Source organism: Buteo buteo, chromosome 16, assembly GCF_964188355.1.
Source record: "Buteo buteo chromosome 16, bButBut1.hap1.1, whole genome shotgun sequence".
Classification (NCBI taxonomy): Eukaryota; Metazoa; Chordata; class Aves; order Accipitriformes; family Accipitridae; genus Buteo; species Buteo buteo.
Genome location: NC_134186.1, coordinates 19,785,661 through 19,806,221, shown reverse-complemented (window position 1 = coordinate 19,806,221; position 20,561 = coordinate 19,785,661). Strand labels below are relative to the sequence as shown.

General features: G+C 39.4%; 1 protein-coding gene across 6 annotated transcripts in view; it reads left to right on the top strand.

Moving 5' to 3' along the window:
• Positions 1 to 20,561, top strand: part of GALNT18 (polypeptide N-acetylgalactosaminyltransferase 18) — a 252,867-nt gene that overhangs the window by 171,572 nt on the left and 60,734 nt on the right. For all 6 annotated transcript variants that reach the window (XM_075048094.1, XM_075048089.1, XM_075048093.1 and 3 more), the window contains exons 7-8: positions 2,199 to 2,313; positions 19,697 to 19,882. In XM_075048094.1, the coding sequence (XP_074904195.1) occupies positions 2,199 to 2,313; positions 19,697 to 19,882 (301 nt within the window). The remainder of the gene's footprint in view (positions 1 to 2,198; positions 2,314 to 19,696; positions 19,883 to 20,561) is intronic.

The following is a 20,561-nucleotide window of genomic DNA, read 5'->3' as shown; positions in this document are numbered from 1 at the left end:
AAATGTCTTTTCTGCTAATTTAGTGGTAATGGGCCAGAAACAGAATTTTCTTTACAAATGCATTATATAAACAGAACTGATCTGACAGTTATATTCTTTATGATACTGTCACATAGCTTTACAGCTGTGTTATGTCCTAGGAGTTAATGCTGGTCCATTGATCGTGTGTGAGCAAAGATTGTATTAGATCCTTGCTTTGGTGCCATCTAGCACTGTACTTTCATATCATGACTAGAATATTGTTAGGTTGGTACAGAACAATACCCTTATCTTGGGGAGGGGAGTAGGTGCCTCTGAATCCCCTCAGCACTTCTGCTGAGATTCCAGGCCTTTTTTCTAGCCATGCATTCATACCAAGGAGGTCACTGGTACCTATACTCTAGCTCTCTGCTGAAAGAAAGCGTGAAGACTGTTTTCACTAGCTGCAAAGTAGAACCTTAAATAGCAGTGGCAGCGCGAGGGGGTCATCACTACCAATCAGTTCCCATGCAGTCAGTGTAAGGGGTATCTTTCATCCAGTAGGTCTGTCTTTTCAGGCAGACAGCTTTTTTTCGGGAGTCATCAGCTTAAACTCTCTGAACTGCCTGAACAGGACCGAGAACTGGAAAGTAGGAAATAAAAATTCACAGGTTTGCCACAGACATATGTAAAAAGGGGTGGTAATTTCCACATCATTAGAAATGGTTATCAGTGTTAATGAACTCTGATAACATTATGGAAATGCTTTGAAATACCGTACTAAGTCCAGGAGAGGCAAACCTTCGATATTAATTGTGGTGACTTTTTAAATTAAAAGTATTTAAACTCAGAATAAAGAGCAAACATACTTTTCCATTTTACTCCAAAACTCTGTTCTATGTGAGGATTGTGGAGTGAATGTCCTTTATGAATACTGGATGTTTAGGTTTGTTCCCTAGCCCTTTCCCTGGTGCCTTTTATTCAGTGCAGTACACTGCATGTGTGTGCTGGATAATTAAAAGAAAAAAAAAAGCCACATGTATTGATTGATGGCTTCTATCATGCCTCCAATATGCTTCTAGAATTATAACAAAGGGAAGCAGGTACTCTGAAAAATACTTCAAAAACACCACCAGCAGCAAGGTACTTTGTCATAAAAGAAGCATAATTTTTGAAGTGAAGTTAACTGCTATTTTCTTCATTAATAAATATATCAGAAACAGCCTTTCATTATTATAAAGTGGGTACTGTAGCACTTCAAGTTAAAGGTATAAATGTATAGATTTCTGTAGAATTGTACAGTTTGTGATTAAGACATCCTATAATCTGTTTGAAAGCAGATGTCTACACTTACTGCAACTTGAATGTTCCCAGTAAATACAGGATGATTTCCCCTGTACTGCTAATTAATATCCTGTTACCAGAGTTCCCGATACCAGCATAATGATCAGAAAAGACATTTTTATTTCTTGCCATTGTGGATTATAAGGTAGGAGAAAAATGAAAAGGCTGAATTACTCTCTATTTTCTTCCACTGCATCTTATAAAGGTAAAATTGTACTCTCTGTGCATGAACTCTTACCTTCTTAAGATTGGCTCTGCATAGTAAAAGTTGGTTAATTCAGATCATGACATAAATAGAGCTTACTGATTTGGTAAAGATATGTGACTTGTTTAAATTTGGCTCAGGACAATGGACTAATGTTACAATATGCTGGTAAGCGCAGACATTTCTTGATTCTGTATTACAAAACCTTATCTGGGTGTTCCTATTCAAGAAATAATCTCTTCTTTTACCTAAGCTTACAGACACAAGTTTTCTTAGCTGTAGATGAACCTAGCTTCTGGCTGAACACACAAAACTATGCATCATTGTGTATCCTTGTTAATTATTACAGACAAGAAACCTGAGGACTTAGCAGGGACAGAGGCTAGAATGGCTGGTGCCTCAAAAACAAAGTTGGGGCTCCTGGATCTAGTATTGTTAGCACTGAAATCCTACCTGTTCTGGTGAATATGTACATCCAATAATTTTGAGTCTGTTTTCTTTCAATGGTGCTTATTTTACCATAGAATCAAGAACATTAGAAGACAAAGCTGAACAAATCTGTTTGAGAAACACCTCCCTAGGAATCTGTCTTGATGCACCATTTGACCCAGCAATTATAAACTATGTCTGAGTAATAAAATTGTCCATATTATATCTGCTAATTTTGGTTGCTGCTGGTTTATTCTTCCAGAAGTCCTGCATTGATTGGATGCTTCATAGTAGATAGAGAATATTTCCAAGAGATTGGCTTACTGGATGAAGGCATGGAAGTATACGGAGGAGAAAATGTGGAGCTTGGAATCAGGGTAAGGAACATAACCAACCAACACTGGTGGCTTATATTTAAAATAGAGCTTACTTCTTATTATGTGGGAAAAAAACCAGTCAAAAATGTATGGATTATGGCATGCAAAGGAGAGCCACAGCTCTGCAGTAGTATACATTGTTGTATTTGAGGAGGGAGGGAAAAAAAAAAGAGCAAAAGCTCCTATATCTTTTTAAAGAACTTATCTGGGACAAGGACAGAAATACAGAATTTGGTATTATTCTTTCGTTAAAGTAACAATGCTAGAATTTGGCAGAGATGATACCTAAAACTCCCTGTTTACCTGTGATCCTGGACTCGGTAAGGAGGATAGGTTCTCACAGGCATAATGGGAAAAGCCTTTCTAGATTTCTCAATTTATTTAAATTAGGAAAATCACTATGGAGCAAACTGGAATATATAGGCATTTATGCTGCCTTCCCTCTGGAGGGGAATTAAGATATTCATAAAGTGCATAAGTGCATATATTTTCTTCTTCCATCATACACTCTTCATCTGTTTACTATATGCAGTGTTGTGTGTGATTCGTGTACTTCCTTCTATATCTCTTCACTGCTAAATACCATTCTGAAAATACAGTGCTGTTCTCTGAGAATCTTTCAGGTTTTTGATACAAGAGAAATTCTTAGATAGGTGGTAATGAAAAATGGTATGATGTGCGTTATAAAATTAAATTCTGAACTATGCTATGAAATGTTAGTGGGAGCTTTTATTTTGTGCTTTTTAGTTGCCATAATAAAAGCATACTGTTATACAGTAGCAAAAAAAGGGAATTTATTTTAAAAATATAGGATTCTCTGCTAAGGCTGTGAGATATAACAAAAAATACTCATTTTTACTTCTGGGTTCCTGAAATTCTTTTTCTCCCACCTGTCAGAGATGAAGTGTTATTGCAGCAAGACTGAAGCGCAGGTCCCCCCTCAGTTACATTAGAGCACAGTTTTAAGGAAAGGGAGAGAGAAATGCAAGACTGCTTCTTTTAATAACACCATTCTCCTCACTGTGAGGGCCAGAGAGCTGCCTTCTGTTCCCGAAACCTGATTTTGCAGCTCAGTGTTGCGATGAGTTGAAAATTAGTGTCACTTTGATTTTTCTTTTCTTTTTCCAACTGACAAAACTATTGTCTCCGTGTGAGTGCGAGAAGTTTTATCTAGTTTTGCATCATGAGGTGCATGCTGTCCAGTCTGCTATACTTAGCCTTGCAGAAGTTGATTGGGAAGAGTACTTTGATAGACAAGACCAGAGACACAAATCTTCTGCATAATTGAGACTTTGGAGTAGACTGGATCACTGGAATAAGGCCCAACACTGCTCCGATTTCCTTATGGCTTTTTGTCTGTCTCCAGGGAAGCAGTGCCTGACCTACATAAAATACTTTCATCTGTAACAGATTGTGGTGTGCAAGGTAGCATAATGTATGCTGCCTCATCTAACTTTATCCTGACTTGGATCTGTGTTCCTGGCTATATCAAAACAAATTACTGTGGTGTAATGAACAGATTTTTCAGCAGTTTATTACCAAGTCTTCTCACAATTCTCAGCATATCCCAGAAATACCAGGATGAATATAAATGTACAATGCAATACTAGAGCTTCTGGGAAGCACATTATTATTTCTACAGATGTTAAGCTTGAAAAGCAAGCTCCTTCCCTCAGCCACCTGCTTCTGGCACACACCTGGGACCATACACCATGTCTTGGCAAAATACAGGTGGCTGCTTCAAACGTGCTCTCATGTTATGCTGGGTAGCCATGTTATTCAGGTGCATCCTAAGCACTTGTCTGTAGAGGTGCAGCTCCCAGGGGCTGCCTCTCATTTCCTTTAGATAGGGCTACATGGAAAACTGTGGTCACCAGGTGATTTCAGGCTAGATGGTCCGTCTCTGCTGCTGAACTATATTTTCATCTCTGCAGCACCAAAGTAATCTCTAGATTACCTGTGTTGCTTTCAACTGCAAGGCCTGTGATGAATCACTTAATAAAGACAGTATTTGTTCTATAAAAACTACATTATAATTACAGTATTAGTGCAATAAATAACGTTTCCAGTTTAAAATGGTGCTCTCCAATCCATGACTACAGATTGCTCACTGTGCTTCATCTTTCATTGCCATTTTCTTTTTTTAAGAAGTATCTAGCTTCATCGAGTATTCTGCTGTGTGATATGCATTATCATGTAGGGGTGGAGAAGCAGACACCGTCTGCCCAAACTGGCCTGGTATTCAGGCTAGCCAGGAGGTAGGATGTTGTGTATCACAGTCTCTGATATGATGGAGTTGATATCTACTGAAAATTCCCTAATTTTTTTCATGGCTTTTGGCACTGGAAGTCAGTTCTTTCATTGGGAAATTTTGTTCATAAGCACGTAAGAGCAAACATTTACAGGAACAGGAGAGGTTACTTTCAACTATAGAAATAGCACCAAGAGTTAGGATCATTTGAGTTACCTGTTTATGTTCAAGATGCTAAGTAGAGCATGGTCCCCTGTCCTTATATTACTAATTTTGTTCCAGAGGATGTGAAACTACTGTGAGCCAAACTCATATGCAGACCCACTGCAGCATCATTTGATGACAGGACTGGGTAAATCGCTATCTCTGTGCCTGTGCACAGAGTCAAAGCCTCGTTCTCCATTTGCTTTGTTACCAGCTGCATCTTCAGTGATGTGAGATAAGATTTAATCTCCCAGCTGAGATGCTTCTGGGAAGCAAAGTCTACCTATTTAGGATTTCTTTTCCTTATAAAGGAGAAACCATTACTGTGTCTTCTAAAATCTTGAAATGGTTTGTTTTCAGCTGAACTGATGGGGTTTTCACTGTGCAGGGATGGGAATTAGACCCTGATGAAATGGAGGCTTATCCCAGTATCCTCGCCCAGGAGGTATTTTTGTCACCTCATTATCTGCACAGATATCTAGTTCTTTCTGTTACGTGAGTACAAGAAAATCCCAAATTATTGGAAACTGTATCTGAAGCATTCATTGTTGGTAAACCATAAAAGCCACAGAAAACAGGTCTTTGATTAGAAGATTATTCTCTTGACTCTGATGAATTAGCATCTCTACTCAGCTCTATTCATCTCTAATTTGATGTATTATTTTAACTTCTAAGATTTTTACCCTTGTCTGTGGCTTTTTAATAACATTTGTAAAATATTAAACATATATTATTAAGTAAATACTAATAGAGTTCTGCTGCCTTGAGCTAGAAGCTGACAGATGAGTTCAAAATATGAATGCATTTTGAATCTTTGAAGCAATGCTGTATTTCTTCCTCAAGCAAGTATTTTCTTGCAAAGCTACTTGGTTGCCCCATAAGAAACTAAAAGCAGGGTGGTTGATACAAGATTGGACAGCATCCTTTTTGAGCAGCGTGATCACTTTATATGGGATTTTTGAAAGATTCATTTACTGTTCCCCAGAATCATATTCTTAAATTCACGTTAGGATGAGTAATGCTTCTTTTTGGTTTATGTTCAATCATTCCCAATTGAATGGACTTAAGTGTGCTTTTAAGGGACCAGATTGCATTTGGAGGGCAAACTGGAATCTTCTTGCTTATCCAAGAAACCAAACAGGAACTGTGTTGGTAACTGCCTTATAGTAGACACAAAATGTAAGGCTGGTGTTTCTCACCATTATTTGGGCTCTGCTTCTGGGTTGTGCTTGCACAAGCAGTACTTGTAGTTATGGAAGCCCCTACCAATCTATTGCAATCAATTAGATCCTGCATTAGATGGTTCAAGTCTGGTTTTCAGTAGGCTCCTTAAAGGCCTATTCCAATTCCTACTGAAGTCAGCAGAAGATTTTCTATCAAGGGCAAGCCTGTAGCAATCATTTTGTTTTTTAAAGCAGCCTACATGTTTGATAAAGCTTCCAAATATCTGTTACAATCAAGTTGTTTGTACAACTTTTAGGGATGCCTGAATAAATATTCAGTGATTTGCTTCAGGTCACAGACTAAGTCATCATCAGAGTCAAAGGAATGTAAGCCCAGGCTTTGACTTAGAGTAATTATGTAAGTCACAAAGACTTTGTGCTTGCAGATGAATTCGTGTTCACAGGGATATAATGGCCCTGTTAAATGGGTAAGAGGAAATTTTGTTAGAAGGTAATAGCTCTTTAACGTGAAAGGAATAGAGCTTGCTCCCACTAAACAATATATCAAGACTTGACATCAGCTGACCCAGGAGGAAAATTGCATTTATAGTTCAGACTGAGTATGGCACACTACTTTTATAGTAGTAAAATTAGTTGTATTTGCAATAAAATAACATTATAATAAATATATCTGCTTCATTTCTTGTTAGTCTGGTGGTTTGTCTATAGAACTTGCATGAAGCTGATGCTGATGCTTTTTATGTTGGTGGAGAACTAAAGGAATGCAGTTTATGAAAAGAGATGCAGAAATTAGTTATTTGATCAGAAGATTGTCCATACAATAGGGTCTCTCTGTTGCAAAGCAGGCAGATGTGAAGTCTGTCATGCCTCTCCCTGATCTATTTTTTCTTAAATTCCAGAGGTGACTTCCTATGTTTGTGTGTTTGTTTTGGGATGGTGTTTTGGGGTTTTTTTTGAAGGTGCTTCTGGCTCTATTTTTTTTTTTTTTAACCTCCCCCCACCCCAACTTCTGGGAACATGATTCTTCATTGCTGACTAGTTGACCCAGTCTCTCCCATGTGGTGCATAGAAGCCTACTGCTGGCTTACAAGTCCAGTGACTCCCAATCCAAAGTGTTTGTGTATCCCAACTGTTTCTTACCTGAGATGTCTTTCTTATAATAAGCCCTTGCAAGAGTGTTCTTTTTGATAATTATGAGCAAGTGCAGATATTTACATTTGCCCCCAAATCTCCATATTTATCTGGAAACATTTTGGACTTTTTCATCTTTCCCTAGAAGTTTCCAGCAATTTTACCTGTTTCTAATACAGGCCATCAATTATATGAAATCGTGAATATATTACATGTAAATAGATGTCTGGTTTTATTAAGGAAAGTCTTTGCACAGTGTACAAGCTAGGGTGTAGTTTCACAACACATAGGCTTAAACAGCTACGTTGGTTTACATTTTCTCCTCCTCCTCCTCGCCATCCTCTTGTTCTCGCTCTTGCAGCACACGAGTGCTTTGGCTCTGCCAGCACAGTTGTCTGAATGGCTGCCCTGTACCCACTGTCTCTGAACACCTCCAGTTTAGAAGTAAACCTTTACGTTGTAATTTTTTTCAAACTGTGGGGTTAATTTTGTGTTAGGAAAATTGACAGGCTGGTGTGCCAAGAGGTAGAAATGACTGGAAGGGAACAAAGAAAGTGAGGGGATTTTTCACTGAGCTGCTATGTTGTGGAACTGTTTGCACAGAGACTGAGCAGTGGGATGTGTCGTCTGTGCATAGTGTCCCTTTTTGTCCTTGCTGCTGGGTCCCCTTTCATGGCACTCCACTAAGCAATGTAGATCTTCCCTAAATTCCCTTCAGGAAAATGAATCCAGACATCCCCCATTCTTGCACTTACAGCTTCCGTCACTTGCTGTGGTCTTAAAGCCATGTTCTTAACTTGATTTTAATACAGTAGGCCATAGCCCTTGCCACTAGGGAATGATTTGCTATAAAGAAAAAATCCTTAGTGTATGATCACAGGTGCTGTTGAACAGTATTAGGTTGATGATGCGCGAAGGGGAAGGGCTGAGAAGTACAAAAATAAGAATATTCTTTTTTGCTACTTTTAAATAACATTTAAATACTGATTTTTAAGATAGTGATTTCTCTTTAACTTTACATTAAAGCTTTAAATAGAGATATGTCTATTCTATTTTTATCCATTTTGTGAATTAAGAGGAGATCATTTCTAGACTGAACCCTGCAAGAAAAATTTGTAAAGATTGACCAAATGTTACTTCTTACAAGATGTGGATAATGCTTTTCATAGCCCACACTTTCATCAAGATAAAAATAATTCCTTGGCAGTGCAAGTATGGTGTAAGTACTTGCCTAGCACCCTGTTTAACCAGTAGTGGCTTCTCAGTGTGGCCAGAATCGTTGCTAAGGTCAATTTTGTTTTGGAAGGTACCTCACTGTTTTAACAACCTGAATCCCAAGATGACACAGACTAAAATTCTCTATTTACAGGGTCGTAATTCCAACAGGAAAAAATTGCAGCCTCTATTGAGAATAAAATAAGGAATTGTCATGCCTCCAAACGGGTGTCAGTCATGACATCAACAGAAACTAGCTTTCTGTGGCTTGTTCTAGTTTGTGTCAAATCTACAGTGGAATAATTGGTGTCGTTCCCCCCCCCCCCCCCCCCCCCGCCCCGTTTTGCCCATGAATGCCTCAGCAGGTAACCTGCAGCTACAGCATGTGTAATTATACATACAGACAACATTACCAGTGAATCATTTTTGTGTTTTTGCTCTTTCTGGGGAGAGAACATTTTATTAGCTGCTCCCACAGGAAAGCAAATGATTGATACAGCACCAGCTAACGCGTGGCATCACTATACCTACAAGGAAGGAGGACGAGGCACTTGGAGATTTCTCACAGATGTTTTTTCACCAGTTGTGCCTGTGAGATTGCACATTACCAGCTGGGCAGTAATATAGACATCTTGATGGTTTATGAGAGGAAACTGTTGTTTATAGTGGTATGGAAAGAAGTAAAACAGTTTAAGTCAATATGCCCTTACAAATTGGTGGACTCAGGTAAGATGCAAACTAATTAGTGCATTATTATAAGATAGCCTCATGTTTAATATCTTTCTGCATTTTAAGCCACAGCATGGTGGCAATGCCATTGCAGCTTCTGGTATTACAATTCTTCATGGCCTAGTCTGTGAAGATTCCATATTTAACGTGATACTGACATGAGATCTCTCTAGAATTTAATTTCATGCAGACTTTTTAGTACTGCAAGACTGATTTAGTAATCTAACAAAGATTAGAGGAAGACTAATGTGGGAGACCAAGGGATTGTTGTGGTGTAACAGAACTGAGTAGATGACTGGGTTGGATTCACCAGGATGGATCCAGCATATTTGGGTCAAAGCTGCAAAGGCCAGACACCTTTACATGTGTCACAGCACCTTGTGTCCTAAGTCAAGCAAGCAGGGCAGAAGACCAGCTTGGCCTAACCTTGGCTCAGGGAACTCCTCATGGAGCTCAAGAGGAAAAAGAAATTGTATGATCTCTGGAAGCAAGGTCAGGCTTCACAGGAAGATTACAGAGCTGTGGTTCGCATATGCAGGGAGAAGACATGAAAGGCCAAAGGTCAGTTAGAGTTGAAACTGGCCAGTGCTGTGTCAGATAACAAGAAGGGCTTTTTAAAGTACATTAATAGCAAGAGGAGTTCTAAAGAAAACATTGGACCGAACTTGTTGAAGATGGTCATCAGACTAATAGGGATGAAGAAGCAGAGGCATTCAATGTTTTTTTTGCCTCATTCTTTAATAATATTGGTAGACCTTGGGCTGCCCGGTCCCCTGAGTGTGCAAACAGTGACTTTCCATTTGTGGACACTGACATTGTAAGGGACCAGCTGTATCAGCTGAATGTTCACAAATCCATGGGGCCTGATGGGATTCATCCAAGAGTACTGAAGGATCTAGCTGATGTTATGGCAGGACCCCACTTGATCATCTACCAAAGGTCTTGGGAGGTCCCTGCTGACTGGAAGCTAGCCAATGTTATTCCAATTTAGAAGAAAGGTGTGAGGGAAGACCCAGGAACTACAGACCTCTTAGTCTAACCTCAGTTCTTGGATAATTGTGGAGAAGATTATACTGCATGCTATTGAAAGGCATTTAAAGAATAATGGAATCATAAGGCACAGTCAACATGGGTTCGCAAAGGGAAAGGATGAAAGGAAGGTGGTGGATGTAGTTCTTCTGGATTTTAATAAGGCTTTTGATACTGTCCCTCACCACATCCTTCCGGACAAGTTGTCCAGCTGTGGGATGAGCAGGTTCATGGTGCACTGGGTGAGGAACTGGCTGAAGGGCAGAGCTCAAAGGGTTGTAGTGAATGGGGCTACACATATGGCTGGCGACCAGTCACCAGCGGTGTTCCTCAGGGTTCAATTCTGGGGCCAGTATGAATGATCTGGATGCAGGAGTTGAAAGCACCATTAGGAAGTGTTGTGGTTTAACCCCAGCCAGCAACTAAGCACCACACAGCCGCTCACTCACTCCCCCCGACCCAGTGGGATGGGTGAGAAAATTGGGAAAAGAAGCAAAAACCGTGGGTTGAGAAAAGGACGGTTTAATAGAACAGAAAAGAAGAAACTAATAATTATAATGATAACACTAATAAAATGACAACAGCAGTAATGAAAGGATTAGAATGTACAAATGATGCGCAGTGTAATTGCTCACCACCTGCCGACCAACACCCAGCTAGTCCGCGAGCAGTGATTCCCCACCCTCACTTCCCAGTTCCTATACTAGATGTGACGTCCCGTGGTATGGAATACACCGTTGGCCAGTTTGGGTCAGCTGTCCTGGCTGTGTTCTGTGCCAACTTCTTGTGCCCCTCCAGCTTTCTCGCTGGCTGGGCATGAGAAGCTGAAAAATCCTTGACTTTAGACTAAACACTACTTAGCAACAACTGAAAACATCAGTGTTATCAACATTCTTCACTCACTGAACTCAAAACATAGCACTGTACCAGCTACTGGGAAGACAGTTAACTCTATTTTGCTGATAATACCATACTGGGAGGTGCTGTTGACTCTCTTGAGGGACAAGATGCCTTGCAGAGGCATCTAGATAGACTGGAGCATTGGGCAGTGATTAAGGGGATGAAATTTAACAAGTCGAAATGCCAGATCCTGCACCTAGGATGGAGTAATGCTGGGCACAAGTGTAAATTGGGAGAGGAGTGGCTGGAGAGCAGCCCTGCAGAAAGAGGTCTGGGTGTGCTGGTTGACGGAGGCTCAACAGGAGTCAGCAGCGCGTGCCCCGGCAGCCGAGAGGGCAACCCGCACCCTGGGGGCATCAAGCACAGCTGGTCAAAAGAGGGGACCATCCCCCCGTATTTAGTGCTGGTGCAGCCTCCGCTTGAGCACCGCGTGCAGTTCTGGGCCCCACAATTTCAGCAGGGCGTGAAGGTCCTTGAATGCATCCAGAGGAGGGCAACAAAGGTGGTGACAGGGCTGGAAGGCATGTCCTGTGAGGAGCAGCTGAGGACTTTGGGGTTGTCTAGTTTGAAGAAGAGAAGGCTGAGGGGTGACCTCGTTGCTCTCTACAGCTTCCTCAGGAGGTGGAGAGGGAGGTGCTGAGCTCTTCTCCCTGGTATCCAGGGACAGGACGCATGGGAATTGTTCAGAGCTGCACCAGGGGAGGTTTACGCTGGGCATTAGGAAGCATTTCTTTACCGAGAGGGTGGTCAGACCCTGGGACAGGCTTCCTAGAGAGGGGGTCGATGCCACAGGCCTGTCAGTGTTTAAGGGGCATTTGGACAACACCCTTAGTAACATGCTTTAACTTTTGGTCAGTCCTGAACTGGTCAGGCAGTTGGACTAGATGGTCATTGTAGGTCCCTTTCAACTGAAAATATTCTATTCTATTCTACTATTCTATTCTATTCTTAGCTTGGTATTCTGGTATTGATCAAGTCTTTAGGATTAGTGTAAGATTAACAAAACTGATCAAGCTAAGTACAGCTGTGGTAAGGGAGAGAGGTAAAAATGTAAAAGATGGGCAGTACAGTAAGTTGCTCCATGAATACTAAACCAGTAGTGATCTGGTTATTCAGTTTGCTGCTTTTTTGCCTTTTAAGATGAAAAGTGATTTCTTTTACTTCCTATTCATGACTTAAACTTGGCAATGTAGTGATTTATGTGTCAGTTATTTGCTGTGCCTAGCAATGAGATAGACACATTTGAAAGAGAACTGAATGAAGCCGTATCCTTTCAGTGACCCTTGAAGCATGTTATCTCCTAGTAATGCAAGGCATAGAGTAGTTCTTGAAATGGTAAACCAGCAACACAACATACCTAGTTTTAGAATACATTGTAAAAGTTTCACAGCTCATGAAGATATGTGCAAAATTAATCCCTGCAGAACAAAACAATTTTAAAAGTACATAATGAAGCAATTAGCTAAAAGAGGAAGGAAACTACTGACAGTTCAATATGGGAAGAATCTTTACATGTATTACTTTTTCAATGAGAGTGTTTTATAAAGGCACAATTAATGTAAAATGAGGCCTATGAGGCAATTAATGGTGACATCAAAAGTAAGATTTAAGGGATAATTTACACGTTAAAAATTGAGAACAGCTGTAGTTACGTTAAAGCCTTTATTTCCTTTAAAAAAGTCTTTTAGATTGTCCATACAATAGGGTCCCTCTGTTGCAAAGCAAGCAGATGTGAAGTCTGTCATGCCTGTGTGTTTTTGTAGGTTGCTTACAGTTTCATGTTAAGATCATCAGCTTGGTTATGGAAAAAAAGCTATTCTCACACACTTGTATGATGATGGTAAGTAGAATAGTCTTCAAAAACCTCACAGGGTTTCAGTAAAATGGATAAGTAATTGTAAAAATCTCTCTCTCCAGTCTCTGATTTCTCTATGCATACTGTTCTGAGCTGTGACTATAGGCAGTCACCTCTTGAAACAAAGTTACACCCTGACTTCCCACTCTGCAGGGGTACACACCAATGACATTCTCTTTTCCAGCCCATTCAGCATCTAGAAGCAGGGAGTAAACCAGAATCATAGCTTCTGTAAGCAGTGTATTTTCCTTCTCTTCCTGTCCACCTATATTCTCATTTTTCTAATCCTGAGTTTTTGTGACTCAGGCCAGGATTCTGTGTTTAATTCTACTGTTTGGGCAGACTTCTTTGGTGAGAGGAAGCTATTTGAGACCAGTGGCATAAGCAAAGCTGTGCATGGCTTCTTGCTGAATTTGGGGAAAGTCAGCCAAATCCATCAGTATTTATTTCACTACTGCAATTATTTAGTGAAGATTATCTGACTTCAGTGGAGATATGACCTAAATAAAGTTTAACGTATTTCATCCAGTCAGTATAGTTTCTAGGTTTACAGAGACAGATACCCAAATGTACATGACAATCCAAAAACTTACAGGGTGCAATCCAAAAGCCACAGATTGCTACTGAAAACATGAACATTGATGTCAGTGATCGCTGTATCTGACCATTGTCTCTGTCCTTTCTGCAGTCACCTGTCAAGATACCACAATAAAAATGCAGACCCAAAATGATCACAGACTTAGCTCATGGTATTGAATAAAAATAGTTTTTTCATACTTGCCTGTAAAGCAGCAAGCTCATTATTGGTTATCAGTAAACAATTAATGGTAATGGCAAAGGTTAACAAGATTCTCAAATATTTTTTCCATTAAATTGTTCCCCAAAATATTTTTTAAAGATACTGGTGACTATTTGTTTGTATCCACAGTAGTAATTAATTCACACTGACTATTTTTTTAATCTTCAGGGCATCTTTAATGAGTTCTAATTTTGTCATTTGCAGACTTCACAGAAGCTAGAAATTGCTTCAGCTTTTTGAGAAATCACTTAATTATTAAAAAGTTTTGTTTGCAGTCCAAATGAAATGATGGTTTCAAACAAGGTCACATCAGTTCTTGGAGGAACTGCATGATCTGTGTAAATTTAATGAATGCAGTACATGCTAATAAACTGCTCAGCATCCTGTAGAGTTTATTTTTTTATTAGATTAAGCTTCCATGACATGAAAAGAACACTCAGTGATTAAAGAGATAAAAAGAAACACTTTTAATGTTATATAATTTTATAATGAAGTATAAATTAAATATTCGAGAGGCATCAGCTTCAGAGTTTTATTTGTTTTGATTAAATATGCAAATTCAAATATGTTTAAATGCAATTGAAAAGTATTTACTAAAGGATGTGGATTTAAAAATAAAACTAAATAGACACAGAGCCCCTTTGTCTAGTGAAACAGATTTTCCAGATGCGAATGGAATTTGCTCTAGAAAAATTATAACCACATTGATAGACATTTCTAAGGATGTGTGCGTCACCCGTCTCTGCCGCACACTGAAGGCTGTGCAAACGCTGTCACTACTGCCTTCATTTTGGTGGGAACGAGTGAGTGATGACAGCATAGCGGTAATAGGGCTTATGCCTTTGCAAAATGCTTAAGGAAGCCATCTGGTGTGTTAATGCCTCTGTAGCCACCTCACTTGTGCCATCCCGCTGGACTCTCCAGTACTTTGGTCCTTTACTCCTTTAGCAGAGGGGAAGTTGCAGCTGATCTGTTGTGCCTCTGTTCTCTCTGCAGTTTTACGTGTCCACTGCTCTCCTGGCTCTTCCAATGTGAAGAACATGTTTTCTGTTTGCTCTGTGGGGCTACTTTAACGTTAGTGAACATAAATTGACACAGATGTAGGGCCACAATTATAGCTTATGTGTAAATGTACCTTCAGTAAATTAACAGTAAGAAGTGCTTAGAGCTTGGACAAATTCTCCACATAAGTCACAACAACTGAAGATTCAAAAGGAAGATCCACCCACCCACCCTTTTTTTCCCCCCCAAATAGATTCTCCATATTCATTTAGTGTTCCTATCATCTCCCACTTGCTTTGCTTAGTTTAGGTCACAGGCTTTGCTGATTGTAGTCTTTCAGCTTTGTTAGAAGTCGCCTTGGCACTGCTACTGTCCCTTTACACCTTGAATTTTTTTATGGAATTTTACTACCTTTTGCTAGGGTTGAAGGAACTCTTTCAAGAAGAGGAAGCCCTCTAAGCCCTTCTTGGGACTATAGCAAATGTATGAACCTCCTCAGGAAATTCAAGAATAAAGAGCCTTTCTAAGGTCCTCTTGGAAGGGAGCATTGAAAACACACTGAAGTAGATTCTGAGAGCTCTTTGGAAGGGAAACTCCAGTTGGTGTGTTCTTTTTTTAAAAGACTGTTTTTGCAAAGTGAATGAACAGGACCAGAACCTCAAGAAATTCCTCCAAAGAAAAGCAAACTTTCTGCATTGCTGGGGATCCAGCAGTCATGCTAAATATTCCCAAAGATAAGCAGTCCCTCGCACTTGAAAACCTTCTAAGGTCTTTGTTTTAAGGCAAAGCCTGAGACCTATTGGTACAGTTTTGCAATTGATACTTTACAGAATGAAATGTGAATTGCTATTTATTGTATCACAATGATGGAAGCATATGTTATTTTTGACAAGTGTATATGTATGTTTAGGGATTTGGCAGGAAATTGAGACTATTGCTAGCAATTTCCACCTCTTGCTACCATAGGTAAAACATCTTCATGGGCAACAGGAAAAGGTGCTGCATTTCCTTTTAACCATAGTTTAGGAAATTCATCAAGTTCCTTCCTTGCAATTTGTACGAGTGGGTTTGTCATTAAGTATTACTGATTGCAGCAACAGTATGCTCAGAGAGATAACATTTTACTTCAAACCATTCCATTTATCTTTAGACTTCCTGCTAAAGCAATGGGTGATAATTTGGAAGAGCTTCACTGATTTTAAACCTTTGTATTTATTTATAGCCATCACATAAAATAACAGTGCTGGAGAACTAGAGAGGTGCTATTCAGTATGGATGAAGCCTGAATAAAGATTACTAATGACAGCAAAAAAATAGCTGTGAAATTCACAGGGAAAATGTGTGAAGCTGTGAGGAATTGACCCCTCAATTGCTATTCCTATTTCTTAACTATAAAAACAATCTCTTGTCTACAGGAATTTTATTAGATGAAGAACAGACCGCTATAAAAGGCTTCTCAGCTTCTCTCGGAGTTGAGTCTTTAAGAAAATATATTTCTTAGTATTAAAATATTAACTAAAAAACCAAAACAAAACTAAAAATTGTCTTTGACCAAAAGGTGTTGGTTCAGAGTAATTAATGAGTCTCTCCTGTGCACTTTTGATGTGAGATTTGTATCTTTTCAAGATGTCTTGAAAAAACATCCAACCATCCACAGTGGCTCCCAGCACAATGGTTGGAGTACCATGGATTTGTTTACACAAGTAAAGGAGATGGGGGGAGGTAGGAGTGGTCAGATTCAAGAGGACGGTTGGTCTAAGAAGGAAAGAAAGAAAGAATGGATGGGTGTTCTTGACCTAGCTGCAAGGAATTTCCTTATTTCAAATATAATCAGGGAAGAATGAAAAAAACCTAACACTTTCTGTAGCAGTCAGTTAATCATATTATATTGTGTAGTATTCACATAATCCTCTTCAGTATAGTGTTTAATATTTAGTGTATGACTAGCAAAGCCCTTCATTCCTTGGCTGGAGATTTTGTACATGTTTTGGGGAGTTGGGAATCCAGAATCCCTTCAGATTTCAGGAGAGTTTCATGCCATTTGAAAATCCCACTTTAAGGCCTACCTACAATTTTCTTTTTTTGCAGCTGGCCTCTCCCTAAGTGCAATGAAGTGTTTGGAGAAAAGAGCTTTCCCACTGTACTGTAATCCCACTGGCAAAGAATGCTTGGGGGAGAGAAGGGTACTATGGCTTGTCCTAAATGTGACCAGCTGAGCAAGTCACGATTGCACTTTCTGCCCTTACAAAGTATTGCATCTGCTTTCACTCTCCGAGTGCTCTGCGAGGCTTCATAGCCTACATCTAGGGTAGTGCTACTACAGGTTTAGTGCTGTAACTGCAAGCTCTGCACACACCAACTTACAATTCCCGAATCTTCAGATCACATGTGTTTCTCATGTCTTCCTCTTTAAAAAGTCAATAAAGGACTTTTATTCGTCTTGATATATGGAAATCATTAGCATGTATCTCTAGTCCAGTTTTGGTACATGCTAATCACATTGTCATGGATTGCAGGAGATTTTTTCTTAGAAATAATAGGATTTGGTTTTGAAGCTGTTTAATACAACTCGCCTGTTCTGTCAACATCTGTATTGACAGCTCCCTCTTAGCATTAAGTTTTTAAGTGAATCCATAGTTCTCGCAGAACAATTAATTAGTCTTTGGAAATAGAACAAAGACTGACAGTGTCTAAGAGAAAGGAGTGGCCACCAGAGTTGATTAATTGGTGTTTATTCAGGTAGTGGGTAATTGTTATTTACAAACTATATTAAAGACTGTGTCATCTCAGGATGTTTTTGAAAACACATATGACTTCATTATAAAGTCAAATTCTATTTTACTGATTACTGAATCAGTACTAAAATTATAGATGAGTACGCTTTTGAGATTTTCAGATCCTAGAAATTTACTTGGAAATTCAGCTTATTATAGACTGTGAATTTTTGGCTCAGCTTGTTGTCAAGATGGCATTCAGATGTGACTCTGAAAATCCTACAAAAGATATGGTGTTCACGTGTTGGACTTGGATCGAGGCCATTCCTAGTTAAAATGAGCAAAGGCTAGGCAGAGTAGGCAGCATATGCGGTATGTGAATTGTCTTGTCCCAGGCTAAGTTATGACCATCTCTACATCTTCCTTGTCTTTTATGATACTAATTTAAACAGTGTACAGTGAGTAACAGAAACGATTTATAGCTGGATGTCAATGCCATACTGAGAAATGGCTTGGACCGAAAGCAGGCATTGTATGAGCAAAGCCTGATGATACTTCACATTTAAACTTTATTAGGAAATGTAGCTGAACCATTTAGAACTAAATGTTTGACAAACTATTATTTTTGTTAGATCGTTAAACTGGATTGCCTACTTTATATGATATTTAGAAAGACAGGACACAAGTGTTGTTTCCAGATTATTTATTCTTGTGCCAGATCAATTGTCCATTTATTTTTAAGTATTTATGATCATCTCAGTTTTGCCCTGATGTTGGTAATGGTTATGTTTATTTACTCTTACGGTTTTCCAAGTTCTGGACATGGAAACATGCTGAAGTGTTTTCAGCTCCCTTGACTGTACAGTAGGTTAATGGGATAGCTCATCTTCCAGAGAGCTCTGAAAACCAAGGCTTTATCTCTTCTCCCAGCATATGCTGAATGCAATTAGGCACCAGTTCAGAAAAGGCTTTGTAAACATTCTGAATCCGTGCCACATCTTCTGGTCTCAGGAGCTGCCAAATGCCTAAATGCTGTGTTCAAGCCAGATGTCTAAATACATAAAATGAATGACTGAACAAAGTGCCTCCTTAGTAGAGCATATGCCTATAGGATGGACAGACCTGAGGGGTCACAGATCAGCTCCAGAACATGGTGTTCTGCCAACCTACATCCCTGGCCACTAGGAGGGAGACCAGAATATACCGTCTCCTGGATGAGCTGTACGAGGAAGGAGCACCCCCTCGCTCTCACTTTTTGCTCTCTTGGTATGGGATACCAAGCCCCAGGAATGTCTGCAGTATCATAAGGCAAACTCTGTCACTTCTTAGTGAGTACACCTGCCTCTGGGACACTGAGGTTCTTGTTCAGCAGGAGCAGTTTGAGTACATCTGGGTTTTCACCTGAGCAGCATCCACTCAACTATTATGAATGGGCTGCCTTGATCTTGTTAGGAAGTTTACATAGTACAAGGTACACAGAAAAAGAGCTTCTTTGTAAAATAACTGAAGTACTTCACTGGCTGTTAAGGCTGCCAAAGTGGTTTTCTCTTTTGTTGAAAGCAGAAAGAGAGAAAATCAGAAATGGATGCAATACTTATGATTAACATTATGGACGTTAGCTCAACTGTGGTAGTGGGCAAAACTGAAAGCAAAACTGAAACACACTTGAGCAGGTACAGTAACCTACATTATAAATGTATTATAATTTTATAAATTATATTGTGTGTGTAGTATGTAGCATGTGTTGAAATTGTTCATAGAACATTTTCACTAGGCAGACTTAGTCTTTGTCACTCCTTCTCAAAAGAAATAAACCTGATCCTTTCTGAGCTGTGTTTAAAACAAAGCATAAGATGCATTCGTATTCCTAGTCTTCCTAGAACCTGAAGCTTTAGTGATCTTAAAAAGCTGATTGGCTTAGTTTCCCTTCTACGTAAGGCTGCCTAATTCAAGGTTCTGAATAGTGCATGTATGCGTTGAGATGGACTGTGCACAATCTTAAGAGAAATGCCTGCAAGGCATTAATACTTGGACCCAGGCACTATTGTTTTGGATGCCCTATAAATAATTTTATTAATAATCTTGAGAATAGCTAAATTGATCCAGGAAGTTTGTGATGAGAGGCTACTGGCAATGTAATAATTCTGTAGGAAGGTTAAGTAATAGTAGTAATTCATGGTAAGGCAAGGTAATAACTCTCTCCTCTCACAACTGTCTAAGAAAACCCTCTGTATAGTCAAATAAGTCTTGAATAGTTATTCTTCTTTGTTACAATGACAAGCATAGAAATAAAATAATTTCAGCGTATTTATTAAAGGATAGCAGTGATGTAGGGCGCTCTCACTAGCAGAATGTCTTTTTTCCTACTAGGTATGGCAATGTGGAGGGAGTGTTGAGGTTCTACCTTGCTCCAGGATTGCCCACATTGAAAGAGCACATAAACCATACACAGAAGACCTAACTGCTCATGTCCGGAGAAATGCACTAAGGGTGGCTGAAGTCTGGATGGATGAATTTAAGAGCCATGTCTATATGGCATGGAACATACCCCAGGAGGTAAGTCACAAAGACTGGTGTTTACAAGCTTTGGCTTTAGATCCTTTTGGGTTTGGCTTCTACTCTGAATTTTCATTTTTCTGCTAGGATTTTGTTATTTGTATACACATATGTATGTATTTATGTCTTACATATAGGCATAAGATATGCCTATACCTACACTTTTATATATGTATTTGTGTCTTATTCTAGAATAATTTCTTTGTCTTCAGGTTCCTTAAAAATTTATTTCTTGTCAAGTTCATTATCCTCACTGGTGACTCTTCATGGAATTTTTAATCTAGTAGCTGCAGAAATGTGGAAAAAAGAGGCATCATATCTATATTACATATCTTATTTTGAATTTGAGTTTCTTATTTACCATAAGCTATAATTCCGCCAGATTTGTGAGGGAAGTCCTGCCAAGGGGTGTTAACATCAATCAGTTCAAGTGTGGGTGTATCACTCTTGAGTAATTTCACATCAGAGTAAGGGTGGCTGGATGTCTTGACATATGGCAGAATCTAGCTGCAACTCCCTTTTGGCCTGCTTGTCCAGATTTCTTTTCCATAGATGAGCAATGATTGGTCCATTTTGTATTGAAAAGGTAACATCAGATGGCTAACCTGAGAGTTCAGTATGACATCTGATTTTAGTTGTTCTTCACTTCTGTAGTCAATCGTATTTAATCTATGAACTC